The sequence below is a fragment of the Populus nigra genome, chromosome 3 (genome assembly GCF_951802175.1).
Source record: "Populus nigra chromosome 3, ddPopNigr1.1, whole genome shotgun sequence".
Classification (NCBI taxonomy): Eukaryota; Viridiplantae; Streptophyta; class Magnoliopsida; order Malpighiales; family Salicaceae; genus Populus; species Populus nigra.
The window spans coordinates 26,907,710-26,934,404 of NC_084854.1; the positions used below are offsets into that span (position 1 = coordinate 26,907,710).

Consider the following 26,695-nt stretch of genomic DNA (forward strand, 5'->3'; position numbering starts at 1 on the left):
TTATTGCTTTTGCTTAAATGTTTACATTACTCATCCTCAGTTTATATGTGCAGTATTGGAAAGATACCACACGGAGAATGTTCACTCAATATAATGCTAATAGATTCTCTTTTCTAACAAACAATACTAACAACATTTTGACAATATTAATTGCTAATCTTCTGACACTTGGCAGACGTAGAGCCGTTGATATCACACTTGATTGCTCAAGAATTTGAATTTATTTCCAGTTGTTTTGTATTTTGTTTTTTAATACATGTATCTTTACATATCAAATGATATGTTTGTGCAAACCACCTTTGAAGCTATATGGGGTATCCACGAAACTCATCCAGACATATATATAACCTAGATTGATAATGTTGGAATTGGTTTTAATAAAACATGGTTAATGAGTATGTTAAATTTAAATGGGTTTTACTCATTTTTAAAGTTAAAATTTTATTAGAAATTATTTTTCTACACGTTAACATGATTAAAACAAATTATATATAAATAAAAAATTAATCTAAAAAACTTTTGATTATCTTGTTTGTTGCAAAACCCAAAACATTATGTCTTACATAGAAAAAATACAAGGTTGTCCTATAGTTTAATAAGTTGAAAGGTTACAAATGAGCTTTATTAAAGTAATATGAGTTTAACCCATATGTGTGTGCTTGACTTGAGCTTAAGCACGAACCCGAGCGTGGTTTGAGTTTTATTAATTTATTTTGGTCTTGAATTTGAGTCTATTATAAAATAATTACTTAACCCATAAAAAAATATTTTTTATCGATCTATTGTTTTATTCAATTTAACCCACGAATCTTTTTTTTTAAGAAAAGTTTCTTTAAACTCGAATAATTTTTTTCAGCTCAAAACATCATGTTTAGAGTTAAAATATCCAGGTTTAATTATGATTTTATAGTTGCTAATTGTGAGAAATTTGTTCTAGTAATTACTAGAATTAATTTTTTTTTCAATCCAACAGGCTTGACACCCACTAGGCCGCATCACAGCCTAGGCCAAGTCTCAGATATTGCCCTACACCTTTTGGATCAAAACATCCTGATCTAGGCCCAACACCAAATCTTCTAGGATATTTGATTGAACACGGGCTTTTTAGCCTAGATCCAAAGTGTCAAATGACTCTGTACATCCCATCCTTAGAGAATTGAGTATTCCTTGACTTATCACATATAATACAAGAGACTTGTTCAATAAGTCTATACTCCACCTACATCCGTAAGTGTATAAGAGTCTTCTATAAACCATTATATTTTTATCTTATTAATACATGTGTCAATGATATTTGTTTTTTATTAATATTTGTATGATGGATATTATCCCTTATTAATATATATATATATATATATATATATATATATATATATATATACATATATATATATATATAAGCTATATTTATCATTCATTAATATTACTACAATGGAATGACTTTTAAACCTCTTCATTCAAGTTACAGAACAAGATCCAATAACTCTTAAATCATCCAAGTAAAAGATTCATAATTTTTCATTTCTCAACATATACAAATAACTATTTTTTTATATATAGCATGTATTTTATATCAAAATAAAAACAAACGATCTTATTTTTAGAATTTAAGATTTTTTTTACGTAATTATAAGACTCTCTCTCTACACGCACAAAAAAAAATTCCAAGTTCGTATTATGATTATGACATAAAGCTACCACATTAATTTGCTATAGAGAACGGATCCAGCACTTGACAACAAAATTCCATATAGAGAAGTGAATGAGAGTTGCATGATCAGGATATACATGGGCTTGAGCAAAGAAGTCTTCAAGGTGCATGAATGAAGCAAGTTGGGTGATGATACTAAGCCCCAATTTAGTGCCTGGTGTCTGGAGAAACTGAATCAGTAATGCTAGCGGGGTCAATTCTTGATCATTTTGAATGAAAGCAAGTTGCTTGCGTGATGATATTAAGCCCCTTTTGAGTGAGAGTTTGAAACAAGTGTTGTTGACGAATAGAGAAGTGTTTCACCCGACCTAATTTCGGGTAAAATTAATTAATTAATTAATTAATTAATTACTGTCCATGTATTAATTCTACTTTATTAAATCACAACAAAAAGTATAGTTATTAACTTCAATCTAGACCTAGCCGAATTACATGTTATTGAGTTGAGTTGAAATTTTGAATGATGATGAAGATGAAATTGGTGTCACCGTATTTATATCAATCTAATAAAACTAAAACTAAAACAAGGTTGAGTTGAGTTTGAGTTGTCGATTATCGAATTAATAAAATTGTATGTTGTGTCTTTCTCCTTAATTATGTCTCTGACATTATATTTGCTTAATTAAATTAACTTAAATTAAATTTGCTCAACCCCATCATCGAACCACAAGACTGCTTGTACACGTCTGGACTGGACAACGACTATATAAACAAGAGGTCAACTTTTTCAATATATCCTTCATCTCAGATTGATACACAGTCCAATCAAACATCCACCTGTAAGAAACTTATCAATAAATGTACGGTCCAAAACAAACCATATCAATATATATATATATATATATATATATATATATATATATATATATATATATATATATAAAAGAAAGTCAAGCCCGAGAGTCTTTAGGTTTCATGGCTGATTCAGACAATGAGTCTGGAGGGCAAAACAACAGCAATACAAACTACAGTGAGACATCATCAAGGGAGCAGGACAAGCTCTTGCCTATAGCCAATGTTAGCAGGATCATGAAGAAAGCCTTACCAGCTAATGCAAAGATCTCGAAGGATGGGAAGGAGACCGTGCAAGAGTGTGTGTCTGAGTTCATTAGCTTCATCACCGGAGAGGCATCAGACAAGTGTCAAAGAGAGAAGAGGAAGACAGTCAATGGTGATGATCTTTTGTGGGCCATGACAACTTTGGGTTTTGAAGATTATGCTGAACCCTTGAAGATTTATCTGCAAAAGTTTAGGGAGACGGAAGGAGAGAGGACTGCTGCCATGGGAACAGTTAGGCAAGGTGATCAAAGAGATGGTGCTGTCGTAAATAGTGGAGATTCTGGGGGTGGGTTCGGTGGAAGTGGGGGCAATGTGTATGGTGGGATGCAGCCAAGTATGATGATGATGGGACACCATCCCCTTCATCAAGGCAACATGTATGGTTCTGCTTCTGGTAGGCCAAAGTAATGGTAACTCATATTTTGCTAGGGTTACGTCCTGTTGTTTTTAAGTACCTTTTTCTTTTTATTTCTTTCTTAATTTCTTCTTGCTTTCTAATTATATCTGTAGTACTGGTAATTACAATGGTTGATGATGCATGCCATGCCATGGTGTTTGTAATTCTCTTTCTTTTTCTTTAATAATTAGATATTAATTAGGTAATTTTCTTTCTTTTTCTTTAATAATTAGATATTAGTGGTAGGCTAGCTATATATTTTGTGAAATGAGGTTGGGGTGGGGATGTGGCTAAATATATATGTTTAATATAAGGTATAGAGATGAATATTGGGCATACACTCCATGGGGTATGAAATTAATTCAATCACTACTTTCTTAAAATTTACTATGTAATCATAATTTAACAAAATATATATATAAAAAAAACACATTTTTTTGATGTTGTTGATATGGAGCAGAGATATAAAATGTAAATAATGGAGATAAAAAGAACATTTCTTTATACATGTATTTAAATAATAAAATTTTATTTTAGAATTATCTAAGATATGTTTTTATTTTTGTCTTTTCAATTTAATACATTTTTGTTTATTTTGTATTTTTTTTTTTGTTCTGGTCCTAGAATACTAACTAAGCACAATCTTAGTGTCTTATATTTGTTTAATTAAATATTCTTTTGTTCATTCTGTATTTTTTTTTTCATTTAACATTAATTAAAAACAATCTTCGACACCATTTGTTTTTGCGGTGTAAAAATGTTTTTTTAAAAATCGAATACTTTTTCCTCTACAAAATAATTTTTTCAATGTTTATAGATTATTTTGATGTGATAATATCAAAAATAAATTTTAAAAAATAAAAAATAAAAATATTATTTTGATATATTTTCAAATAAAAAACAATCATTATTAAAATACCAAACGAGCTCTTTTGTGAAAAAAAAACAAAGACATCAATGTTTGGTGAAAGAAATGAAACGGAAACATAAAATAAATATCTTCAAATAATTTTAAAATAAATTTGTGTAATTTTAATTTGAACATCCTTTCCCTTTTTTTGGTTGTCTAAGTTCGCATTTTCTCAAGGCATTAACCAAGACCAGAAGGCAAACTCAGCCCATGCCCCTGCAATATCTTGTTACTTGCACATCTAACATGGCATACGGCAAGAAAATCTAGCTGCTTCTTCTCATTGTTCAAATTCCAGAACGATGGATGATTTAAACAATGATGAATGAAACAGGGATTTTATTAATTGATTGCAGCTCGTAGAGCAGCATTGTACACCTAATGGATCAAATACTGAGGTAATACAAGTAGATTATTTTCCTTTTTTCAAAGAATGGGTGACAATTACAACATTTATTGTTTGTTCTAAAAATAAATGAAACGAAATTACAGAAATTGAATCTTTTCCTTGGTATGATTCTGAGGGTTGTGAGAGGCGTTCAGGTCATGCTGTTTCTTAGTCAGATTCTGAGGGTTGTGAGAGGCGTTCAGGTCATGCTGTTTGAGACAGACCTTACTGCCTTTCAGGTCTCGATCATTCACGTACAGATAACTTTTTTGATCTGGAAATCTTGATGTAATTGGGACCGGAGAAAACCCGAAATACGCCTCATCTTCTTTTGCTTTGCATATGCCAACTAAGTGCTTCAGAAGTTCATGCTTTTGGACGAATGGCTGTGCTACATATTCATCCCATGGCATCCACTGCAATCACAAGAATTAATGCGAGGGTTTCTAGCTAAAGCAGCTGATATTGAGGTTGTTCAAACATTTAACTGCATAATATCTATCAATTTGGAATGCATTCAACTATAAACATTTGCATAGTTTGGCCAGAAGGCATGAAAGCGGAACTGAATCTGCAGTTAACTTGAGAGGTGACATGAACGTTTGTATTGGAAAATTTCTTTGTCAAAAATTACCTGGGCATCCTCTATTTCTGATTCCTGCTTCTCAATGTCAAAGGTGAGGGGTCGCAACATGCATACAAAGAATAAATCTGATTTATCAAAGAATGACTTGTGGCTTTGCCTGTAAGTTACATGAAGAGAAAATAAGTAAATTTCAGAAAGAGACTAGGTCCAATTCCAAACAACAAACTTTGGAAGCTAAGAGCAAAATGTTATTTATTGTCCGATCTAATGCTGCTTTCAGAGATATGTCCAGGCCAAAAATCTCTTCTAAAAGGGGTTTGTTATGCCACATGAAAAACATTGTTTCCTTTCTCAAGTTAAATAGCCACCACAATTCATAACCAGGAAGAAGCTATCCAAGTTCAAAGATTTTAGCACAGACATGTAGTAGCAAAATACAAGGTGCACCTTAAATTGAAAGGATGCATTGATGGTAACTAATATTCTAGTACACTGCATACCTGAATGCTAGGACTTCCACGAATTCCGTATCAATCTGTCAAGACAAAAGGAAACAAGGAACGTCATTATATTATATTAGGGAAAATGATGCTTCACCCATATTAGCAATAAATGTGCAACTCATTTCACTTGAGCATACAATTTGGACACCAATGACTTACTGCTGTCTCTTCTTTGACTTCTCTCATTGCAGCTGCACATATGTCTTCTCCCTGGAGAATAGAAAGTTCTTCAGTGGTCTTCTATAGTGGTCAACACACACAACAATGTTATATCTATGATGGAAAAATTAAAACCATTACCTCGTCCACAACTCCAGTAGGGAACTTCCACACACCTGTCCCTCGAAATAGGCCACTTTTCTCTTGGACCACAAGCACCTGGGAATGGAATTTGCAATTATGTTTCGAGAAAACAACATTCAGAGAAACCCTCCCTCCAAACACAGTATCAACTGTTCTATATTCTTTTCAAATGAGCAAGCAGATAATCATTTCACAACTATCCTGGCATCAGAACCTAGATTTTAAGAGCTAAACAAAGCAAAAGGTCTGAAAAGATAAAAAGAGGATGCACATGCAGGAAATGAAATCTATCAAATTAACTTGGTAGTGTTTCCCAGTCCCCCACGCATATTTCTGATGAAGGAACATGATTTCTTATAATACTAGTTTCCAACAGAGCAGCACCAGTAGCTATAGCTAATAGTTAAGGCCACCTGTATGTAGAGTTTTAGGCTTTAGCAAGCAGCAAACAAGACTTTGATTACATCCCATGCAAACCCCTTAACTTTATTGCATCAGCTTATCCAGAAAAATAGATATGGGAAATACCTCTCTCTTTTTGTTCATGACAAATGCACCGACACCCACTCTGTGAGAGGCATTTGCTGGAAGAGTATGAGCACCTTCTGGGATCCAGAATGCAAGCATCAAGTATTTTGGCTCTGCATGGTGGAACCAGAACCCTTCCTGCATTGTAAATAACAAATTGGAGGTTAGTTGGCAACACCGAAAACTAGCAATACCTGTTGTTTAATCCTGCACGAGCACCTTTAGAACATCATGAGCTCATTACTGCAATTTATACAAACAGACAGATTACCTTGACAGCAGCTTCAACAAGATTGACCAGTTCAATTGGTACCTTGATCCATACACCCCTTTTACCCTATACAACATATTTGAATGCATTAAACATTAAAACAAAAAAGCAGTGACAGAAATACGTCTGATATACACAAAAAACAGGCTTCTATTGTTTGTGCAGTCAATTATTGAAGTTTCTAAGAGCTTATGATAGACCAAAATTTGAATTGAACTTAATCCAGTTTTACAAAAATAAACTTAATTTCACAACAAACACTTGATGACTCTTGTCATATGAATAATAAATAGAAACTATGTCAAAAAAAAGAAGCAAACTTGGGGATTCAGTTGGTAATCCCAAATCTCCCAAATACTTGCAGTAAAATTAGAAATAACAAGCCAGAACAGAGAAGCAAGCCCCAAGAAAGAACTCCAAATTCAGAATCGATAACAACGCATTGATGGTAAAATATTTATCAACAAGAACCTAACTTTCACAAAACGCTCCAAAATTGATTAAACTCTAGTATACCTGGCTTCTCCATAAAGCAAGTGAAGCTTTAAGCATTGAAGCAAACACCTTTGAATCCATAGACTCACTCAATTCCACAATGACACCTCCATGGTCATCATTGACTGAATCAAGCAACCTAACCTGTTGCACTTCATTCTCAACCAGCACTTGCTCCATTCCAGATTTTGAACTCATCAAAGCTGACACTGCCCTTGTACTAACAGGAATTCTAGCTCTAACCCAGTTGCCCAAATGTAAAAAGGAATAAACTTTACACACTACAACAAACAAAAATCAAAACCAAGCAAAACCCAGTAATTGAAAGAAATGAAACATTTACACAAGTTTGGACAATAAAACACAAGAAAGAGTAAAACTTTTTACCTTTTGAAGGTAGTAGGGTGCTTCTTCCAAGAGGAAAAATAATTGTTGAAGAGAGGAATGAATGTGTAAAGAGGCTTCTGATCATAGTTAATTTACATTCTTCCTATACTTTTACATAATTGATATCGTGGGTTAAGGGCCTTCAGACTTTGATTTTGATTTTTTGTTGGGTTTATCTTCAGAAATCATTGAGTGTTTGAGGGTAGATTACGAATATTTCATAGTTTGATTATGACTCCAGCTTAACGAATTTTATTTCAACAAAAGCTGCATTGCAGCCTCCGGTATAATTATTAATTAATATATGGACTGCGGCGTTCTTAAACGGGTTAATTATAATTTCTTTTAAAAAATATATAAAACAATATTTTATATTTTAAAAAAAACTGTGATCTATCGATTAAATTAGATCCAAGTCTAGTAGATTCAAGCGAGCAGATCTGCACTTGAGTCTAACAAGGTCACCAGATTTAAAACACATGGATCAGGTGGTCAATTCAGACTCAAGTTTAGCAAACTTAGGCGCTTGGATCTGGCCTTAGCGTCTAGGGTCTGGTAGACATATCTGACTTCAGTGCTCAATATCTACCAATCATATCATTTCTCATCACCAGACCCATAAAAAACTCAAATAGACTATTATATCCCCAACCATTCTTTCACTGCCAAATATATCTCATGAAAAAGATAGCCTCACCCCCCAACCGCATACCTAGCAATTTTTTTTCTTCAAAGATAATTATATTATTACACCGTTTCAATTCACAGTAATATGTGTCTTGGTGAACAGTAAAATGGTGAACAATAAAAACCCCACATCATTTAACTTTCTTTACTAATTACATGACCTGCACGATGTCGCGGGTCAATTTTTTTATATAAAAAATATTAAAATAATTAAGATATAAAAGTATTAGGTTTTTCTGCAAAGCTGTACCCAAAAGTCTTGGGTTTGGCTGCAACACCTGACCTAAGAGTAATATTTATAATATTAATAATAACATTAAACTTGCATGACCCAAGTTTAAGTGGATGTGGCTGCAATACCAAACTTAATAGCCTTGGATGTGGATCTGGCTGCAAGATCGTGTCATAAAAATATGATAATTAAATAGATTAATTAAAAATAAAAAAAAAACAAAGAAAAAAACCAACAAAAAGAAAAAAAAACTAATGAAGAAAAAGAAAAAAATATAAATTAACTGGATTAACCCATCAAATCTTTGATTCGTGTCATGAAAGTTTGATAACTAAATAGAAAAAAAAAATTGACGAGTTACCCAGAATTAATTGGGCTAACCCGTCAAACTTGGAATTCGTATCATGAAAGTTTGATAACTAAATAGAAAAAAATTAAACATTAACAAACTAAATTAAACAAAAAAAAATTATCAAAAGAAACAAAAATTAAAAAAAAAAAAGCCTTTTAGTATATGTTATAATATAATAATAATAATAATAATAATAATAATAGGGAAAGTCTAAAAGGCATGGGAAAGCTACAGTATTTTTCCCACGTCTTTTAGAATATTGTTAATAATTATTAAGTTCGGCTAAGTTAACAAGTGGATTTCAAATTTAACTCAGGTTAATTTTTTTAAAAAATCAATATAAATTTAATTTGATTTGATTTAATTAATCTCATCATTCATTCAAAATTAAGTATAACTTGAAAAACAAATTCAAAACATTGTTATTTTTTTTGAAATAAATTAAAATAGTTTTGTTTTGATTAACTCGTAACTTAGATCTAGAATTAGATCATGAACCGAACCGAGTTTAATAATTTTGATAAATGATTGTCTTTAATATCATGATTTAACATCTTCTTTTTAATAGGATATCCTTAGACGATCTTAAACCAAAACCAAAACACTTTCAATTGGATTGTAGATAGTTTATCTATATTTGTTTATGAAGAATTATTTTGTAACCTCATATTACTATATAATTTTTAGAAATAAAAACAAGACATTTTCCGACCATGAAAAGTAGGATTTTTATTAAAATTTAAATCTTGATATAAACAATTTATTTTTTTATTCAATAAAAAAGATAGCCTCAAAATAAGTATATAAAAAATATGGAAGGATAATATTGTATGGAAATTATAAGTGGACAAATGAAGATATTCTTTGGAATTCTTCCTAAAATAAAAAATAAATATAGTGTAGAAATAGACCGGTTGTCCAACCTGAACCAACCAAACCAGTAAGGCTGCCGCTGGGTTTTCATATGAGAGTGAACTGTTTGAGTTATTGCTTACAACAGCAAAGAAATGGACATTATGCTTTGAACCAAAAACATTCAAAGTATATAGACATGAAGAACACCTTACAATGATTCAAGAAAAACTTATGTATCAAACCCTTTGCTAAAATGTATTAAGAACGTTGACTCAAAAACAAATCCATTAGGAGCTGGATTCGTTCATAGATGAGTCCTTTCTAACACAAGAAATGAACTAAAGGAAGGTAGTAGAGTAGTTTATGATTGATTGTATACTATTGGTTGTTTTTTTAAATGTTTTTATTTAAAAATATATTAAAATAATATATATTTTTTAAAAAAATTTATTTTTGATATTAGCACATCAAAATAATATATATATATATATATAATTAAATCTAAACTAAAAAAATTAAAAATTTCATGAAACGTGATCCAAACAAAACCAAAGTGTTTTTATGTTGGAATAGTTCTTTTACATAATATTAGAGCCTTATTGATCAAGTAGTTATAAGTTCAAATCTCACAACTCTCATTTTATTTAATACAAATTAAGTACAGAGTAATGTGAGTCTATGTAAATTTTAAGTTTAAAAAGCTTTTATCTGGAGAGATATGTTAAGGAATTATATAAATTATATATTGAAGTTTTACCTAATAACTTAAACTTTTAGATTAAAATGATTATTTAACAATCAAAACATTGATTATCAAACAATTATGTATTTGAATCTCACTATCTTAATTCTAACTAATAAGATTAAGTACAAGATAGTGATAGATTTACACGAGCGAGAGATAATATGTTAAAAAATAATATAAATAATATTTTAAAATATTATCAAATAATTTAAGCCACTCAAAACAATCAAGATAGTTGTTTAATAAAAAAATATCTCTTATTCTGTAAACTTAAACTTAAAAGTTTTTCTTTCCTTTAAAATACTTAGGCTCCGTTTGTTTACGCGGCTGCGGCTGCGGCTGCGTTTTAATTAAAACGTAGCAGGCAGCCGTTTGGTTAAAGAAAAGAAGAGGATACTGTTCACTGGATCCCACCTATTTTCTGCATTGAAAACGCAGCAATTAAAAAGCAAGAATTCGTTGTTTTTTTTTACTATACACGTTAATTGCACTGTTCAATGAACAGTGCAATTAACATGAATAGTGCATAGTGGTGCACTGTTCACTTGCACTGCGTGAGGTTTTTTTTTTAACATTTAAAAAAATAGTTTAGAGTGAATTTTATACATGATAATATTTTATCTAATTTTATTATATGCTAAAAAAATTATAGAAACTGTAGTTTTTGTCGGATATATTTCGTACGTAATAAAATTGTAGATGATTTCATAGATTAATAAAAAAATATTTTATATAAAGTATGTTTTATTCCATGATGTAATTGCAATAGTTAAATCCACAATATTTAAATTTAAAATCATCAATATATATATATATATATATATATATATATATATATATATATATATTTAAATTATTTTTTATAACCTCAATTTTAAAAGCATTTTTAACCAAACACACTAAATTATTTTTTTTCAACCACAGTTTTAACCAAACATCTATTTTTTCAAACCAATCTCAATTAAAAATACTTTTTATAAAATAATTTTTTTCAAACCGCAACCACACCGGCTACCGCAATACCAAACACACACTTACATTTTTTCCTTTTAAATCCTCATATGTGAATTTTCGTCTGGAATAACACCTGCATCGCACCAATCCTATATTATCTATGCTTGATTTCTATGCTTCAATATTTTTTTTAATATAACTCATCTACTCTCCTTTTTTATTTAATTAGGTATTCAATTTAATATATTTACTTAATTTTATTTTTTAATTTTATTCAATTTTATTTCTAATATATAATATGACACGTGTTAATTTACTTTTAAAGTTATCTAACATTAAATTTTGATATTTTTCCATAAATAATGTTATAAATATGAAAAAAATTTAACTAAGTATTTCTGTGATATGTTTATAGATTTTTTTTTTATAAAATTCCATAATATTCATTTCATTTCATGAAATTTTTAATTAGAAAAAAAAATCATTTGATCAACATTGATGAGTCCCATTTAAAAGAAAAGGGACATTTATTTATTATCCACCCATTACTGGACAAACTTTGTAAACTTAAACAATAAAGGGCCAAAAATATAAATTCATAAGTCCCTCCATTTCATTTTTTTTACCTTCTTCTTTTATTTTATTTTTTTACTACTGCTAAAAAACCCCCGAAACGCAGCCATTTTTTTTTTTAATTATCAGTAAAAAAAATGGATTTACTAGCTGCCGATGACCGGCAAATACGAAACCCTAACGACTTCCCTCTCCATCTAATTCCATTCCCACCCACCGGAAACTTTGATATCTCCACTTCAGCTGCGGCGGTTGTTGGGTCGAGTGATGTTGACAGCTTGCTTCCACAGAAGCTCCGTCCTATTAGAGGAAATGGCCGGGTTCCTTCGGGTTCTGGGGAGGACGGTAGAGAGAAGCTGTGGGGTTTTGTTAGTGGAGAAGCGAGTGACGTAGCTTTTAATGGTGGTGGTAGACTCGGGTTGGGTTCAGGTGAAGGTTTTCTTGAAGATGAATTTAGGCAAGTTTATAATTTTTTTTAAAAAATTATTTATTAATTATCTGTTAGCTAATTAATTTATAATTTTTTTAATTTTTAAGAGATTTTAGCTTAAGCTTTTTTTCCCCTGCAAAGGTGGATTTTTTTTTTATAAATAATTTGTTCAAGTATTTATAATGTTAATTAAATTGATTTTTTTTAGGAAATTAAGAAAAGGGTTATGGTGATTTTACGGTAGATTTGCTAAGGATGTAATGTAGTATGTTAAAACAGCTTGACCTTTCTAATTAAGCTAGGAAAGTGGCAATGTGTCTTGTTGTATGTAATGGTGATTAGTATGATGTTTCATTTGGGAGTGTGATTGTGCCTGCAATTGTTTTTGTTCGTTTTATCATGCGTGGGATCGAGAATTACTGTGATGGTAGAGATGATTGGCTCTTTTATAAGTTGAGGGACAGCTTGAATCAAGACTGTAAACTGAACCGACCTTGGATCATGTTGATGTAGTAGTAATGTAGATTGACAAATGTGTTCTTTAGAAACCAATTTAATGTGGTTCCCTTTATTTTCAGCTTATGCTCGTGTGATGGAAATGCTGATGATTCGTCGGTTGGTGCGGGAGAATCTGTTGGTCGGAAGAGAAAGAGGAGATCGAAGAGAAAGATTGAGAAGTTTTTGGAGAGTATGGTGATGAAAGTGATGGAGAAGCAAGAGGAGATGCATAAACAGTTGGTAGAGATGATAGAGAGTAGAGAAAGGGAGACGATGATAAGAGAAGAAGCTTGGAAACAGCAGGAGATGGAAAGGATGGAAAGGGATAACGAGGCTAGGGCTCAAGAGACTTCTCGTAACCTAGCTCTCATTTCCTTCATCCAGAACATGATGGGTCATGTTATAGAAGTCTCAAATGGCGGCAATGCTCCAACTCAAAATCATTTTTAAGTGTGACCAAAGTAATAGAAGATGGCTGGAAGCTGAGGTGCAAGCACTTATAACACTTTGAACTGCTTGGGATCAACAGTTGCAAGTTACAGGCTCCAAAGGGACCAATATTTGGGATGCAATATCTGATGGAATGTGCAATATGGGCTACAACTGTACCGCAAAGAGAAATGGGAAAACATCAACAAGCACTTCAAAAAGTCAGTGGGAAGTGTGGTGAAAAAGCCATTTGAAAATATTACAGTGAGCCCTTATTTTCACGAATTGGATGTCTTATACAACAATGGATTTATTAATCTGGGAAATGGCTCTACCAATACAGGCAATCAAGCTAACTGCACTCTTGGTAAAGGTTGAAATGCTCAAAACATTTCAAGTCTTTGTTTTCTCGAATCTTATCTTGACATGACTTCTGGTCCATTTATGTGTCTGTATTAACTTAGAGTAGAACTCCTTGAACTGTTATTGTCTGTTCCTGCATTAGCTATGCATTGCAGGGGGGGAATTTGATCGTACCAATCATTCTTGCAATTACATTTGATAGAAAAAGGTGCAATTTGGCCATTAGTTTCCTTGTTTCATTTTCCTTTTTCAAATCCTTATTCTATGAGTATTGTGGTTTCATTAGCTTTCAGGGAGATTCTTTCTGCTGAATGTGGTTGTGTTTTGATCTTCATGGCAAATAGATCTTCCATGCTATATTCAGGAGTGATAAAATTTCTGAATTTTTCATATGTTTTAAACCAGAACCGAAAAGGCTTTTATCTTCTTATCGCTAGTTATATGTGCAGTTATTTCATTAGCCCAGGTCTGCAGATTAGCCCTAGTCAATCAAAATGACGATGTTTTGAAAAAAAAATTAAAAGCCAAATTAGGTTTTGACTGGATCAACTTGTTCTTGGTTTATATTTTTGACGTGAGCTGGGCTGCGTCTCGGAGATCAAAACCTGCATCAGTATTTTATGTCTTGCCTCTTGACTGCATAAAATATAATGAACAAAGACAATTAACACATCAAAACCTCATCCACTATTCAATGACAAAAACGTTTAACAAAATGCTATTGTTAACCAAGTGTGTTGATCAATTGCTATCACAAAACGCCATAAAAGGAGGGGAAAGGTCAAGAGAGGAAAAGTTGCATCATAGACAGTGCACAAGAAGAGTCACCAATCTCATCAAATGCTGGAATGGTTCTTCACCCTTAATGGCTGCTCAAGTCTTGATAAAGTCATGCAGCTCAATAAACTAGAATGTGACGAAATTCCTCATGGCAAACCAGCAGCATCACCACACACACAGTGCAAGGACAAAAGAATACAAGAGGGCGAGGAGAGGAATGAGTGAAAATAGAAAAATCAATATCTCAGACGGTTCTAGGCCTTCTGGCTGCTGCATATAATATGGAAATACAAGGATGGATGATATTGTCAGCAAGGCCATGAGAAACAGAGAAAATATTCGAGGACCATAAGTCATGCCAACCACAAACAAGAAAAGAGACACTCAAGTCTGGTTATACAGATGAGAGGGTTACAAATCTAACATTTAATTCACACTTGGGTTATATTTTGACCAGCAGTAATGTATATTAGCACAGGCAAAAATAAGCTGCAGACAAAATTTCCATATTATTCACCTATCATGATTCAAGCTCCAATTATCTTTGAAGGATTACTCTAACCCTAATCAACATTAAACACATTTGTTTGTTTTATCTAAAATATTTTAGAAAAAATATTTTTTTTTGAATTTTCGACTTTTGTTTCTAGTAAAATATTGTACATAAAACTTTGTCAATATAAAATATTTTGCATTTAATCTTTATACAAAACTTAGTTAAGAAATTCATTCATGATACCATATAACTAACTATTTTAACACCGTTACCATCACTTTATCCCTACTATTTCATCTCCACCGCCTCTATCATTGCCACTTCCACGACACATTATTGTTATCATTCTATTATCATCATATTTTTTAAATTATTAGATACCAAACATTATAAAAACTTTTCATGTAAAATATTTTCAATAATTTTTTTCGTGAAATATTGTCATGTAAGCAAACTATGATAGTAATTATGACAAATTGAACAAAATGAGGAAGTCCACACAAGTAAAAACCAGGCCATGCATCAACCTGATATTAAACTTGCAACATTCAGTCTGAAATGACATGGCTCTAGCAAAATCAAAGTTTCTTGTAATTACATGAACCAATACATGAAGAACGACACTGTTTTCTGACGTGAAAATGGGCAGAAATATAAACTGATTTCTGATACATAAGACATTTATGCATATATACAACCCAGTTTGGTTTGCAGAAGAAACACCGATTGAACTTAGAAATGCGAACACCTCTATCGAACTGAATTTCATCACTTCCGTGGAAAGAATGCACCAGAATGATAAATTCTCAAAGCAGAAGTTATCGGTGCTTTGACTGACTTGACTGTGTGATATCCACGCCATCATTTAAGTTCTTGATGTTGATTTATCAACTGGCCTTTTCACTTCTGCATAACCATATTCTGAGGGCAAGACATACAAGGATGCTACACCTTTTACACCATGTGTCTTTTACACCTTTTAACCATTTCACATAGAGCCAGTTTCTCCCAAATGTACAGAATCTTGAGACTCTGTAGTAGAACAAAAGATTATCAACTAAGTGTTCCATCTGATTAAGGAAGAAAGCAAGAATAATTGATACACATTCTGAAATAATCAGAAAAACGTTTTATCTTTCAGGAAGGAAAGGAGTTCAGTGGTAGCAATAAAAGACAGGAAACCTGCACGAAAAGTAGGCCATCTATACGTGACCATTAGCAGTAACAGTAAAACAAAACTTTCCATAGCGTTCTGGTTTTCATCAATTACTTGTATGAATTTACCACAAGCCATGTCCAACAGAAATCAGCTGAAAGGTTGGTAATCAGAAAGAATCTCACGAAATCTATTCAACAATTGGCAGGCATCGGACACTAACAGTAGACATGAATATATGAGCAGAAAGAGTTAGAGCCACTTATACCAAGAAATGGAAGATTATTTCAGAAGTAGCGATACGTAGACAACAGACATGAATATAATATCTCACCTAGGGTGCCAAAACTTCAGATATATTAAGTAGGATCCATCATCTATGCCAGGCTCTTTCTGACTTAAAAGAGTCTGATGAAGAGATTACTGAAAAGAGAAAACTATATGTACTTTAGTTGTGTGTGCTTCATAGTCCCCTCTGCTTCATCCACAAGGACCATTTAACAGCCTCCAAGTATTTATCATTCTTCTGCAATGTAGTAATCAGATTGGTGTAGGTTATCTTATCAGGTTCTACCCCATTTTGCCTCATTTCCTTGACCAAACCCACAGCATCTTCAACCATTCCAGCAATTCCATATGCCTTTATCAGTGTATTATAGCTACACAAATCAGGTCCCAGCCCACATTCTCTCAGTTCTGTGAGCACACCTGCAACTTCATCAATCCACCCTAGCTCTCCATAGATATTCATCATAATGTTGTATGTATAATGGTCAGCAGTACAGCTTGAATTCTTCATTCTCTGCAAGACACTTCTAAAACTCTCCATCTGACCTTCTTTCCCGTAGGCATCCAACACACAGTTGTAGGCTTCGAGGGAAACTGAAAAGCCATCAAATTGCATAGTGTGTATGGTTGATGCCATATTTTTGAAGTCTCTTTTGCGTCCATAAGCAGCTATAATGGTATTGTAAGAGATTACATCAACCAATCCTCGTTTTCTAGCCATCATGAACAGTTCCCTAGCTTTATTGAAAAGCTTAGCCTTTGCATAAACATCAAGCATGACATTGAAGGTAATGGTATTAGGATCAAAACCACGCTGAAGCATCTCATTGAAAAGTCTGGAAAGTTCACCAACTGGCAGAGCACGACCACAGCAGTTTATGAGGCAATTATACAACTCCTGATCCCAAACAACTCCACTCTTCAAGATTTTGAAATACAGATCATTTAACTTATCCATCATTCCACGCTGTTGGTAAATGCGAAGCATGTCCCGGAACAGATAAATGTCTGGAACCATGTCCTTTTCCTTCTCCATTGTTTCTAGAACAGAACAAGCATCCTTCAAAGATCCAGCTTTGACATACATTCTTACGACAATGCTGAAAGCAATCACATCTAAATCAATTCCAGAAGATTTTAACTTCATATAAAGTTTTTCCCCCTCATTAAATTGGCCCATAGCAGTGTAAATGTCAATCATGGTACACGAGATGTGCAAATTTGGTCTATCATCAGATTTGGGCATAAAAGAGTATATCTTAACAGCACTGTCAAGATGGCCCAGCTCCTTGCATGAGCAGATTAACAAATGATACAAGTTATCCTCAAAAACTGGATCATTCCATTTTTTGTCACCCAACAATTTTATAGCCTCATCAACCAACAGGTTTTTTACATAAGCAGTGACAAGAATGGAGCATGAATTCTGGTTAACGGTAACATATTGATAGAAGGAACCTTTCAAAAGAAAAGGAATTTTATCAATCCTTCCGACCTTCTCATATGCTTTCAAAAGAGTTCCAAGGATTGAGGAATACTGGCACCCTATCTTCAGCATATCATCAAGAGTTCTGCAAGCACCTTCTTCATCCCCATGCTCAGCTTGCAAATTTATTAGCGTGTACAAGTTGGGTGAGTTAGGCTTGAATCCCAGCCGCTTGAGCTCCTTATAGTACCATTCTGCCTCCTTATAATTGCCAACACGACCCCAACCTTCAATCATGGAACGGTAGGTTGTATCATCAGGCTCTAATCCAGCATTTTGGATGCCTGAGAACAGCCGTTGAGCGGCAACCATATTGGATGCCTTTCCGTAACCAGTGATCAATATATTGTATGCAACAATAGTAGGGGAAAACTTGGCTTCTTGCATTGAAACCAACAGCTGCTCGGCCTTCTCTAACTTCCCTTGCTGACTATATGCATTAAGCAAAACCAACCAATTCTCCAAATTTAACACCACCTTATCGTCTCTCATCAAACCGATAACCTCTTCTGCCTTGTCATACAAACTCAAACGGGTATAAATAGTGATCATTGCCGAGTATGCGGACTGACATATTATCCCAAAACTCCTCATTTTAGCAAAAGAAAATTCTGCCTCCTCAACATTCCAACCCTTCTGGTAAAGCCCCATTACCATACCAAAAGTAGCGACATTTGGCTGAACCCCAAGCTCCAACATCATCCTAAACCATTTCCCACTCAACTCCACACTCCCCCGTTTAGAACAAGAGTAAATAAGTGTGTTAAAGACTCTACAATCCAGCTCAGAACCAAAACTCTCCCTCATTTCCCTAATCATCCTCTCAGCAGTATCCCAATCCTCCCTCCTACCCAACACTCGAAAAACAACATTGAAAGCACTAACATTCTTTTCAAGCTTCCCATTACTCCTCATCCACTCAAAAAACCTCAAAGTTTTATCATCACTGGTACCCTTCTCGAGCCGTTTCAAAACATCATTACATTGCTCTAAGCTCATATTAGACCCAACAACAGAGTAATTAACATCCAACTCACCATCATACACAAAAAAGCCTTCCCTTTCTAGCCTGCTACCTTTCCTTTTACAACTAAACTTAAAACCCACTTCCCTCTTAGTCCCTTTCTTAGCACCCTTGTACTTAATTTTTCTCTCATGTTCAAAATCGAGGTCCTTTTGTTCATTCTCACTAACCAAACCCTCTGAAGTTGATAAAAAAGGGTCCTTTTCAGACAATTCAGTTTCGATTCTAGACACCTTAACAGCACTAAATCTACTCAAAGAAGTGATCAAATGAATACAACTAGAAATGGAAAAAGGTGTAGAATTGCCAGGGAAATGAAGTGGGTTTGTAGAGAAATTTGACTTGTTTGAATAAAATGAGTCTAAAGAAGTTGGTGGTAATCTAAATGATGCCATGGCAATAGTTCAATGAACAGCTAAATCAAGAAAGATGGATTTTTTTTAGAAGAAGAGTTATGAGTGGCATACCTTGGTGGATGTAAAGTGGGGCAGGTGAGAGGGATAACGGAAATTGAGGCAGTGGAGGCAAATACCTTCCTTTTCATTATTTGTTTTGGCTTCTTCTATGTGGAAGTTAAAGGACTAAATTTTATTCTCATGTAAACAATTGGGACCAAAATGAAAATTTGCATATTATTGAGTCAGCCTTAATCAATTATTTTTGTTTGTTTTATTTTTTTTAAAAAATTACCTGTAGGAGGGTTTGTTCGATGAACTTTATGGGTGAATCAGATTTAATATATATTTAATATTGTGATATAGAATATATTTTGCTTGAAAATATATAAAAATAAATTTTTTAATTTTTTATTTATTTTTCACATCAATACATTAAAATCATTAAAAAATATTAAAAAAATTAATTTAATATTTTTTTCATGTTAAATACAATTTAAAAACACATACAAACACAATTTCAAGCATAAAATTAATTAATTTAATATTAAAACTAATTCAAACTTATCATCAAGAGTTTTTCAAGACATATCGAGTTATGTTGGGTTTGACAATTATATTCTTTGTAAAACCATAAAAAAAATCTGCAAAATATTAATCTGCATGATGTTGTGAGATAAGAACAAAATCTAGTCAATATTCATAATGAATTTTTAACAAGAACAGTATCCTTAAATGTTATTGTTTCTATTTGTGGATATACCTTTTCCTTAATTATGTTAGAAATATAATTTTTATCTTTATAAGTACAAATTGATTGAAAGATATCATTTAACAATAAAATAGTAAAATTTTAAAAATAGACAGAAATTTCTTATTTTCAAAAAAATCATTACAGGAAAAAAAAAGAAAAAAAGAAACAATAAATTAACACAAGATGAATGGAAAATTGGAAATTGTCCTAACTAGCCACCCGTTGCATACTTTCACCAATAGCCACCATGCAACTTTATATATATATATATATATATATATATGTTTTCCTTCTTATAATTACACCATCAAAAATCTCTGGAGCTTGTTTGATAATATGATTATGATTATTTTTTAAATAATTTTTTTATGTTAAAATATATATTAATGATTTTTTTTATTTTTAAAAAATTATTTTGAAATCAGTATATATATCAAAATAATTTAAAAACACTTAAAATATATTAATTTAAAGTGAATAAAAAAATAAAAAATTCAACCAGACATCCACTTTATACACTCTTGGTTAATTTTTATTAATACAATTAAATTTGGTACAAATATTATTAATTTAATTAATTAATTGCATGATGGATGAAGATTACGCCGGGGGGGGGGGGGGTGTTCAACAGTGGTACCCTTGGTTGTTGCAGCTATTCTCTTGATTGCTCCATGAGGGATGGGTCCTTTGGGACCCTCTTTTTGGTTTGATCATTCTTCTTCTTCTTCCTGTGATTTTGGTGTTTGTTCTTTACTTCCTCCATCAAGCCTCTAAGTAAGTGAAGATCAAGCTGTCAATTTTTTTTTTTTTGGGAGATTAATTTCTATTCAACCGGATCACAACACAATATTAAACTCAACTGTGTTAGGGTTGTGGTCCAAGCAAGAGAACCCGCTTGGCAATACCATTGAATCGCCCAATGGCTGAAATGCAAGCGTTGAGGGAGTGTAAACTGAAAACAACATTAATATCCAAGCAAGAAAGCAAGCTAGCATGCCTGTTTTTCTTGTCTGTTCTTGTGGAATACCAATGTACTTCTGCCATTGACAGCCTAAAATCTTGTTCCTTTCTCTCCGATCCAAGTAAATTTTATTTAAAAACTAGCTATATAAAGGATTCATGCTTCGTGCACATCGCCCCTTTGCCAAGTGGTCCACTTTTCAGCTCTATAAATACTGACACTTGCCCTTGTCTTTCTTTCAACTTCACTTCCAAGAAAAAAAAAAGTTGTTCTACTAATAGAGGAAAAAAGAGTGTTAATTTCCACAAAGAAATTAATGGACCGTAGAGGAGGCTTTCATGGGTACCGCAAGCTCCTCAACACAAGCTCAGGTAAGCTTAATCTTATCATACAAGAAAAGAAGTACTTGTAGTGCTATAAGAAATTAAGTTTAAACCTGCTTTAAAATTAAGGCAATGAAGATAGATTATTATTATAAAGATTAATGCTTTTCCATGTTTTTTTAATTAATTTCATGTTCATATAGAGGCATCATCTTCTCTTGCATGCAAAGAAATGCTATAAATTTTCTTTTTCTTCCCCTCTAAACAAGAAGACATGTTGCATTGATTCTATGCATGGTTATGTATTTAATTTCTTTTCTTTTTTACATGAACTATCGATTTATCATGATGACATGCAAACCCTAGCTATCTCTCAACGGCTTTGATGTCCATTAATTTATGTATACATAGATTATCGTATTTTTCTCAATCTTCTGCGTGTGTTGATCTTTAACAATATCTGTTTAAGTAAGCTAGATGGTAATGCCCCCCATGGTCGACAAGGTATCTTAGGCTCGTGATGATGATGAAAATAGTTAGCAAACAATGGTTAACGCATAGCTTATGTACAAGTGGCATGCATTGTTCATGCAATATATGAAACAAGTGGCATCCATGCATTCTTTCTCAGGATTCAAAACGCTTCCTGCCTTTGTCTCTGTCCACTTTATGATCTCGACAATAAACTCTCTTGTCTTTTGATAGGGTTGGTTTGGAAAGTCCACCAATTAGATGAAAATATGGAAAAAGATTTTTTTTAGAAAAAAAATAATAATTGCCTTTCCTGTCATCAGAGATCAACATGAGGCTAACTGCTGAGATCAACCACAGCAGCAGCAGCAGCAACAGCAACGTTCATGCAACCACAGATGACATTAATGAATGTACTGTAAGAGAGCAAGACAGGTTCATGCCAATAGCCAATGTTATCAGGATCATGCGCAAGATTCTCCCTTCACATGCAAAAATATCTGATGATGCCAAAGAAACAATCCAAGAATGCGTATCTGAGTACATTAGCTTCATCACTAGTGAAGCCAATGAACGTTGCCAACGCGAGCAACGCAAGACTATAACAGCTGAGGATGTGCTTTATGCAATGAGCAAGCTAGGGTTTGATGACTACATTGAACCCTTGACCATCTATCTTCACCGATACCGTGAACTCGAGGGCGAGCGCGGCTCGATGAGATGTGAGCCATTGGTGAAGAGTACTAGGAATAACAATAACAATGTTGATCAGTTTGGAGCAATGGCTGGAGTTGGTGCTTATGCACCAGCATTTCATGTGAGCCATCATCACCATGGGTTCTTTGGTGGGTCTCCTATAGGAGCTGGATATATGAATACGAGGGATGCTACCCCCAATGCTAGTTCCTCCCATGCTGCTGCTGCTTTGGCTAATGTTGAAGCGTTTGCTCAGCATAAATGAGAGATTGAGATTAGTGCTACACTAACCACAATTGTACGTAAGGCTAATAACTAGTTGTTTAGTGGGTGAAGAAATGGAGCTAGAAAGGGAAGATAGCTAGAGAGGTTAGTGTTTGGCACTGTGTTATTGTAGATTTCCTAGTTTAATTAATTCTGTTCAGGAGGTTAGTGCTCAATTGGGAGTTAATTACCATATTTCCTTTCTTAATTAGGTTCTTAATTTCTGTTTTTATATAAGATATTGATGTGATGTCTGCATGTACTGTCCAGTTTTTTCTCCCTTTCGGCATACCATTTTTCACCCCAATATCTTATATACTCTTTCAAATGGTATTATTAAACTCAATGTCCTGTGGCTAATTAATTCAATGATTTCTTGCCGAATTTTAAATTAAATTACATAGAAATTAACTTGATAATTAAATAAATAATTCCATAAGATTTGATGCACTTATCAAAACATATTTTAGATTAATTTGAATATTAACAAATTAAACCCGTGACTCATAACTAAAATTATATTTTATCTTAATTTAAAAATATTTGATTAATTATTACATATTTTAATTTTGCAAAGATTTTACTGATTTTTTTTAAAATCTTAATTACAAAAAAATTACAATTTATAACTTTTTTTTAACCACTGTAACTGCAAAAATTTATCACATTGTGAAAAAATTTTAATTACTAGAACCTAGGTTAAAATTGAAGTAAAACTCATTGAATTCAAAAGAACTTGCACATACAAATCGTGTGAAGAGCAATCTCACGATATTTTAAATGATATTATTACTATGATTAAGTAATTCCACGAACGAAGATGATATATGAGAAGAAGATGCAGGGGCCACCAATAAACACTATTTTCAATGATATTCATGATTCAGCAATTCCAAAAAAATTGAAGCATATACCTCCAAGTCAAAATTTGCATTAATATACACCATTTTCAATGATATTTATGATTTAGCATTTCCAAGAAAAATAACGTACCCTGAATCTTTAAATTAAATTTTTCATCAATAAAAACCATTAAATGAAAAAAATATAAAACAATGGAGACTTGGCTCCTGTGGGCATAATTATCAACGGAGGCAAGCATTTGAGAAGGAAAGCCCCCAACAAGGATCGAATCCGCGACCTTTCGTTTACGGAACGAACACACTGCCACCATGCTATGGAAACTAGATGCCGAAAACATGGCCTGTGATCAAAATTCAAGTAGCCTGTCAATAGCCTCGTTCAGGTGTACAAGGAAACAGGGGGCGAGTGGCAAAATAAGAGTTGGCAAAGTTTTGATCAACGCCATATAGGAGCATAGTGAATGGAAAAGTGAGTCTCTCTCATTGAAGAGATAAATTGACATTTTCAGTCGGAATCTCCTGACATTTTTTTTTGGGGGGGAGTCTTTTGACAAAGTTAAATGCCTGCAAAGATTCAAATGCTAATCATTCAAGTTAGTTCTACTGCGTGGAACGAACTTCAATGCATCGCTTTTTCTTATCAGACGGGTCATCTTCGTTCTCCAACTCTTCTCCATCAACTCCCGGGAGTTCTTCTGAATCAGTTTCACCTCTTTTCCTTTGAGGAATTACTTGAAAGAAGGAAGCTTTCCAATCTTTTATTTCCACAAACTTGAGTAGGATCTCTACCACTTGGTTTACAGTAAGTACCTGCACTCGAATGAACAAAAAAGAGCAAAGAGTTAGCAGATAAAGACCATGAATTTTGAGGGCTTGAGGTTCAGTGTTCCAGAGGAAATCAATGGGCCACAAGATGGGGAAAACCCCCTTTCTCGCATTGATACAGGATAATGATAAATGAGCTGTCTTGGTTACTTCAGTCACAACAGCATCAATTTTTGAGTCACAACAGATAAATTTGTATGTTTGTGAATGAACTTTCCTTCTTTTTTTTATTGCAAAATGCCCTCTGTAATGAAAGATCTCATAATAAATCATCTTAATTCCATCCATGGGGGCGATGGCTGGAAAGAGTAGTGACTGCTTCTTGCAGAACTTCACAGATTGAGACCCTCTCGGGCACCTTTGCCAGATATTGGGCAATGAAGAGTAAAACTCCCCCCTAATCGCTTAACTCAGCCCTCTTTGTGTGCAATAACGGCAGTACCACATTCCTTGTACCAATTTGCATCTACTACATGTTCTACAATCAATGTGATTTCAGTGCACAAGTGACACGAAAAAGAAGAAGCACAAAAGCAATAAAATCCACATTACAGTCAACACTTCAAGTATTGAAAGAAGAAAACACAAATGTTGAGACCAAGACCAATCATACCTGAGAACTTGACATCTTCAAGTAACTGCCTATAGGAAGTTTTGCTGTTTGGATTCCTTGCTCACTTGCTTTCTTCATGGTTATGCCTTTCCACCGATTCCGATCTACTAACCCACCAATGATATATATTTTCTTAAGATCGAGTTCATCTAGCACTGTTTCAGAATCTGCTGTAAGATACACCAAATTCTCCTTTTGATCTTGCAATGCATCAATATATGACTGACTTTCTTTCTCAATAATCCATTTATCAAATCCTGGGAGCCTTTGCAATTGGTTCTCCATTTCCCCCCTGCACCCAGTCAACCAGAGGTGACCGGGGGATGTACATCTTCTGTTCACAGCATAACAATACATAATCTGCCATTATAAATAGTGAGGATATAATCAGTCATTGAAAGAGCATTGGCTCGGATTTGTTAAAAAAAATAAAATCCTATGCTTCCCACCAACTATACAATCATGCAACCTCTTCAGCATAATTTTTTAGCACTCAAGTCTCGTAAATGGCACAAACAAATTGTAGCTAAAATTCTAGTATAAATATCCACATCATAACTTTATTAAAATGCCATAATTTTACTTGTCTGTTGTCTACAATACTCAGACCGGATACAAGGTTGATGCAATCATCTGAAGTCTTAGCAATGTAACCACCAACTTCTTTCAAGTGAAGCTGTGTTGAAACTCAAAACTACAGAAACTCACTCATTTCTCTAAATCCACCATCATAATTCAACCAACTAAATTCAACTTAACTGTGAGCACCAATTCTTACTTAAAATGAATCTAACATATCCTTAAAACAAATTCACCAATGCCATTTCACACATTACAGCAAAGTTCTTAGCAATGTAATCACAACTCTATTTCCATAAAAAACAGCATTGAACCCACATCAGAATTCAATCATTTCTCCAAACGGGCCATCATAATTTGACCCAAAAACTCAACCCAACAATTATTACCACCAATCCCTACTAAAAACACCCAGCACAAACACTATACAGCATGAACCCATTGTTTTTTTAAAAAAAGTCCCCAACTTTAACACAAAAAAGCAAAAAACTCACCTGTTGAACAAGACTGTGAATCTCACTGTTAGTCATGAGATCAGCAAACTCAAGATCAATCACTATATTCTGACCAAATTCTTTAGCCTTACTAAGCCTCTGCACTTTGTCTTCTTTCTCTTCTGCCCTCTTCTCCATTCTCTCTTTCCTTAACTCTCTCCTTGACTCTATAAGCTTCAACCTTTCTTCTTCACTTGCACAGCTTGATAGTCTCTCCTCCCATTCTTTTCTCTTTCTCTCTGCTTCTTTCATTTTTTGCTCCTTCACTTGTGCTTTCTTCTCTGCTTTCTTTGCTTCCCATTTTTGCTGCTTCAGCAGTTTCTTTTGTGCGTTTTTGGAGAGTGGAGTGGGCTGTGAATTGGGTTGGCTCTCGAGGGTGTTTTGGTCATTTTGTTCGCTCTCTTTCTCCTCCACCATTGAAGTACTGAAGAAGGGGAAGCAAAGGGTTTAGGGTTTGGTTCAGATTTCAATTAGGCTGTTTTGTTGGGAGACCAGGAAAAACGATGTCGTACTTGGTGGGGATAAATTGATGATTGATGGGCTAGCTGGTTGCAAAGGTCAGACTGCCAAT

General features: G+C 33.5%; 5 protein-coding genes and 1 pseudogene across 6 annotated transcripts; 3 read left to right on the top strand and 3 right to left on the bottom strand.

Moving 5' to 3' along the window:
* The first annotated feature begins 2,590 nt into the window (after positions 1-2,590).
* LOC133690056 (nuclear transcription factor Y subunit B-3-like) lies at positions 2,591-3,373 on the top strand. Its single transcript, XM_062110204.1, has one exon. The coding sequence runs from the start codon at positions 2,627-2,629 to the stop codon at positions 3,176-3,178; it is 552 nt and encodes a 183-aa protein (XP_061966188.1). The 5' UTR covers positions 2,591-2,626; the 3' UTR covers positions 3,179-3,373.
* Positions 3,374-4,399: 1,026 nt separating this feature from the next.
* Positions 4,400-7,815, bottom strand: LOC133690055 (nudix hydrolase 2-like). 2 transcript variants are annotated; one of them, XM_062110203.1, is made up of 9 exons: positions 7,539-7,815; positions 7,173-7,389; positions 6,657-6,722; positions 6,386-6,523; positions 5,855-5,932; positions 5,714-5,764; positions 5,552-5,586; positions 5,100-5,208; positions 4,400-4,881 (listed from the first exon to the last, which is right to left on the bottom strand). In XM_062110203.1, the coding sequence occupies exons 2-9, from the start codon at positions 7,347-7,349 to the stop codon at positions 4,564-4,566; spliced, it is 972 nt and encodes a 323-aa protein (XP_061966187.1). In that variant the 5' UTR covers positions 7,350-7,389; positions 7,539-7,815; the 3' UTR covers positions 4,400-4,563. The 2 variants fall into 2 exon arrangements, with proteins under 2 accessions (XP_061966187.1, XP_061966186.1); XM_062110202.1 differs by having other exon boundaries at positions 7,173-7,432.
* A 4,173-nt stretch (positions 7,816-11,988) lies between these two features.
* Positions 11,989-13,881, top strand: LOC133689176 (trihelix transcription factor GT-2-like; annotated as a pseudogene).
* Positions 13,882-15,502: 1,621 nt separating this feature from the next.
* LOC133690070 (pentatricopeptide repeat-containing protein At4g30825, chloroplastic-like) lies at positions 15,503-19,409 on the bottom strand. Its single transcript, XM_062110228.1, has 2 exons — positions 16,423-19,409; positions 15,503-15,964 (listed from the first exon to the last, which is right to left on the bottom strand). Exon 1 carries the CDS (start codon positions 19,279-19,281, stop codon positions 16,552-16,554), a length of 2,730 nt encoding a protein of 909 aa, XP_061966212.1. The 5' UTR covers positions 19,282-19,409; the 3' UTR covers positions 15,503-15,964; positions 16,423-16,551.
* A 1,903-nt stretch (positions 19,410-21,312) lies between these two features.
* On the top strand, positions 21,313-22,751 carry LOC133688401 (nuclear transcription factor Y subunit B-6-like). Its single transcript, XM_062107878.1, has 2 exons — positions 21,313-21,367; positions 22,114-22,751. The coding sequence occupies exons 1-2, from the start codon at positions 21,313-21,315 to the stop codon at positions 22,749-22,751; spliced, it is 693 nt and encodes a 230-aa protein (XP_061963862.1).
* Positions 22,752-23,751: 1,000 nt separating this feature from the next.
* LOC133688400 (tRNA (guanine(9)-N1)-methyltransferase-like) lies at positions 23,752-26,667 on the bottom strand. Its single transcript, XM_062107877.1, has 3 exons — positions 26,125-26,667; positions 25,052-25,411; positions 23,752-24,423 (listed from the first exon to the last, which is right to left on the bottom strand). Exons 1-3 carry the CDS (start codon positions 26,539-26,541, stop codon positions 24,214-24,216), a joined length of 987 nt encoding a protein of 328 aa, XP_061963861.1. The 5' UTR covers positions 26,542-26,667; the 3' UTR covers positions 23,752-24,213.
* Positions 26,668-26,695: the final 28 nt, after the last annotated feature.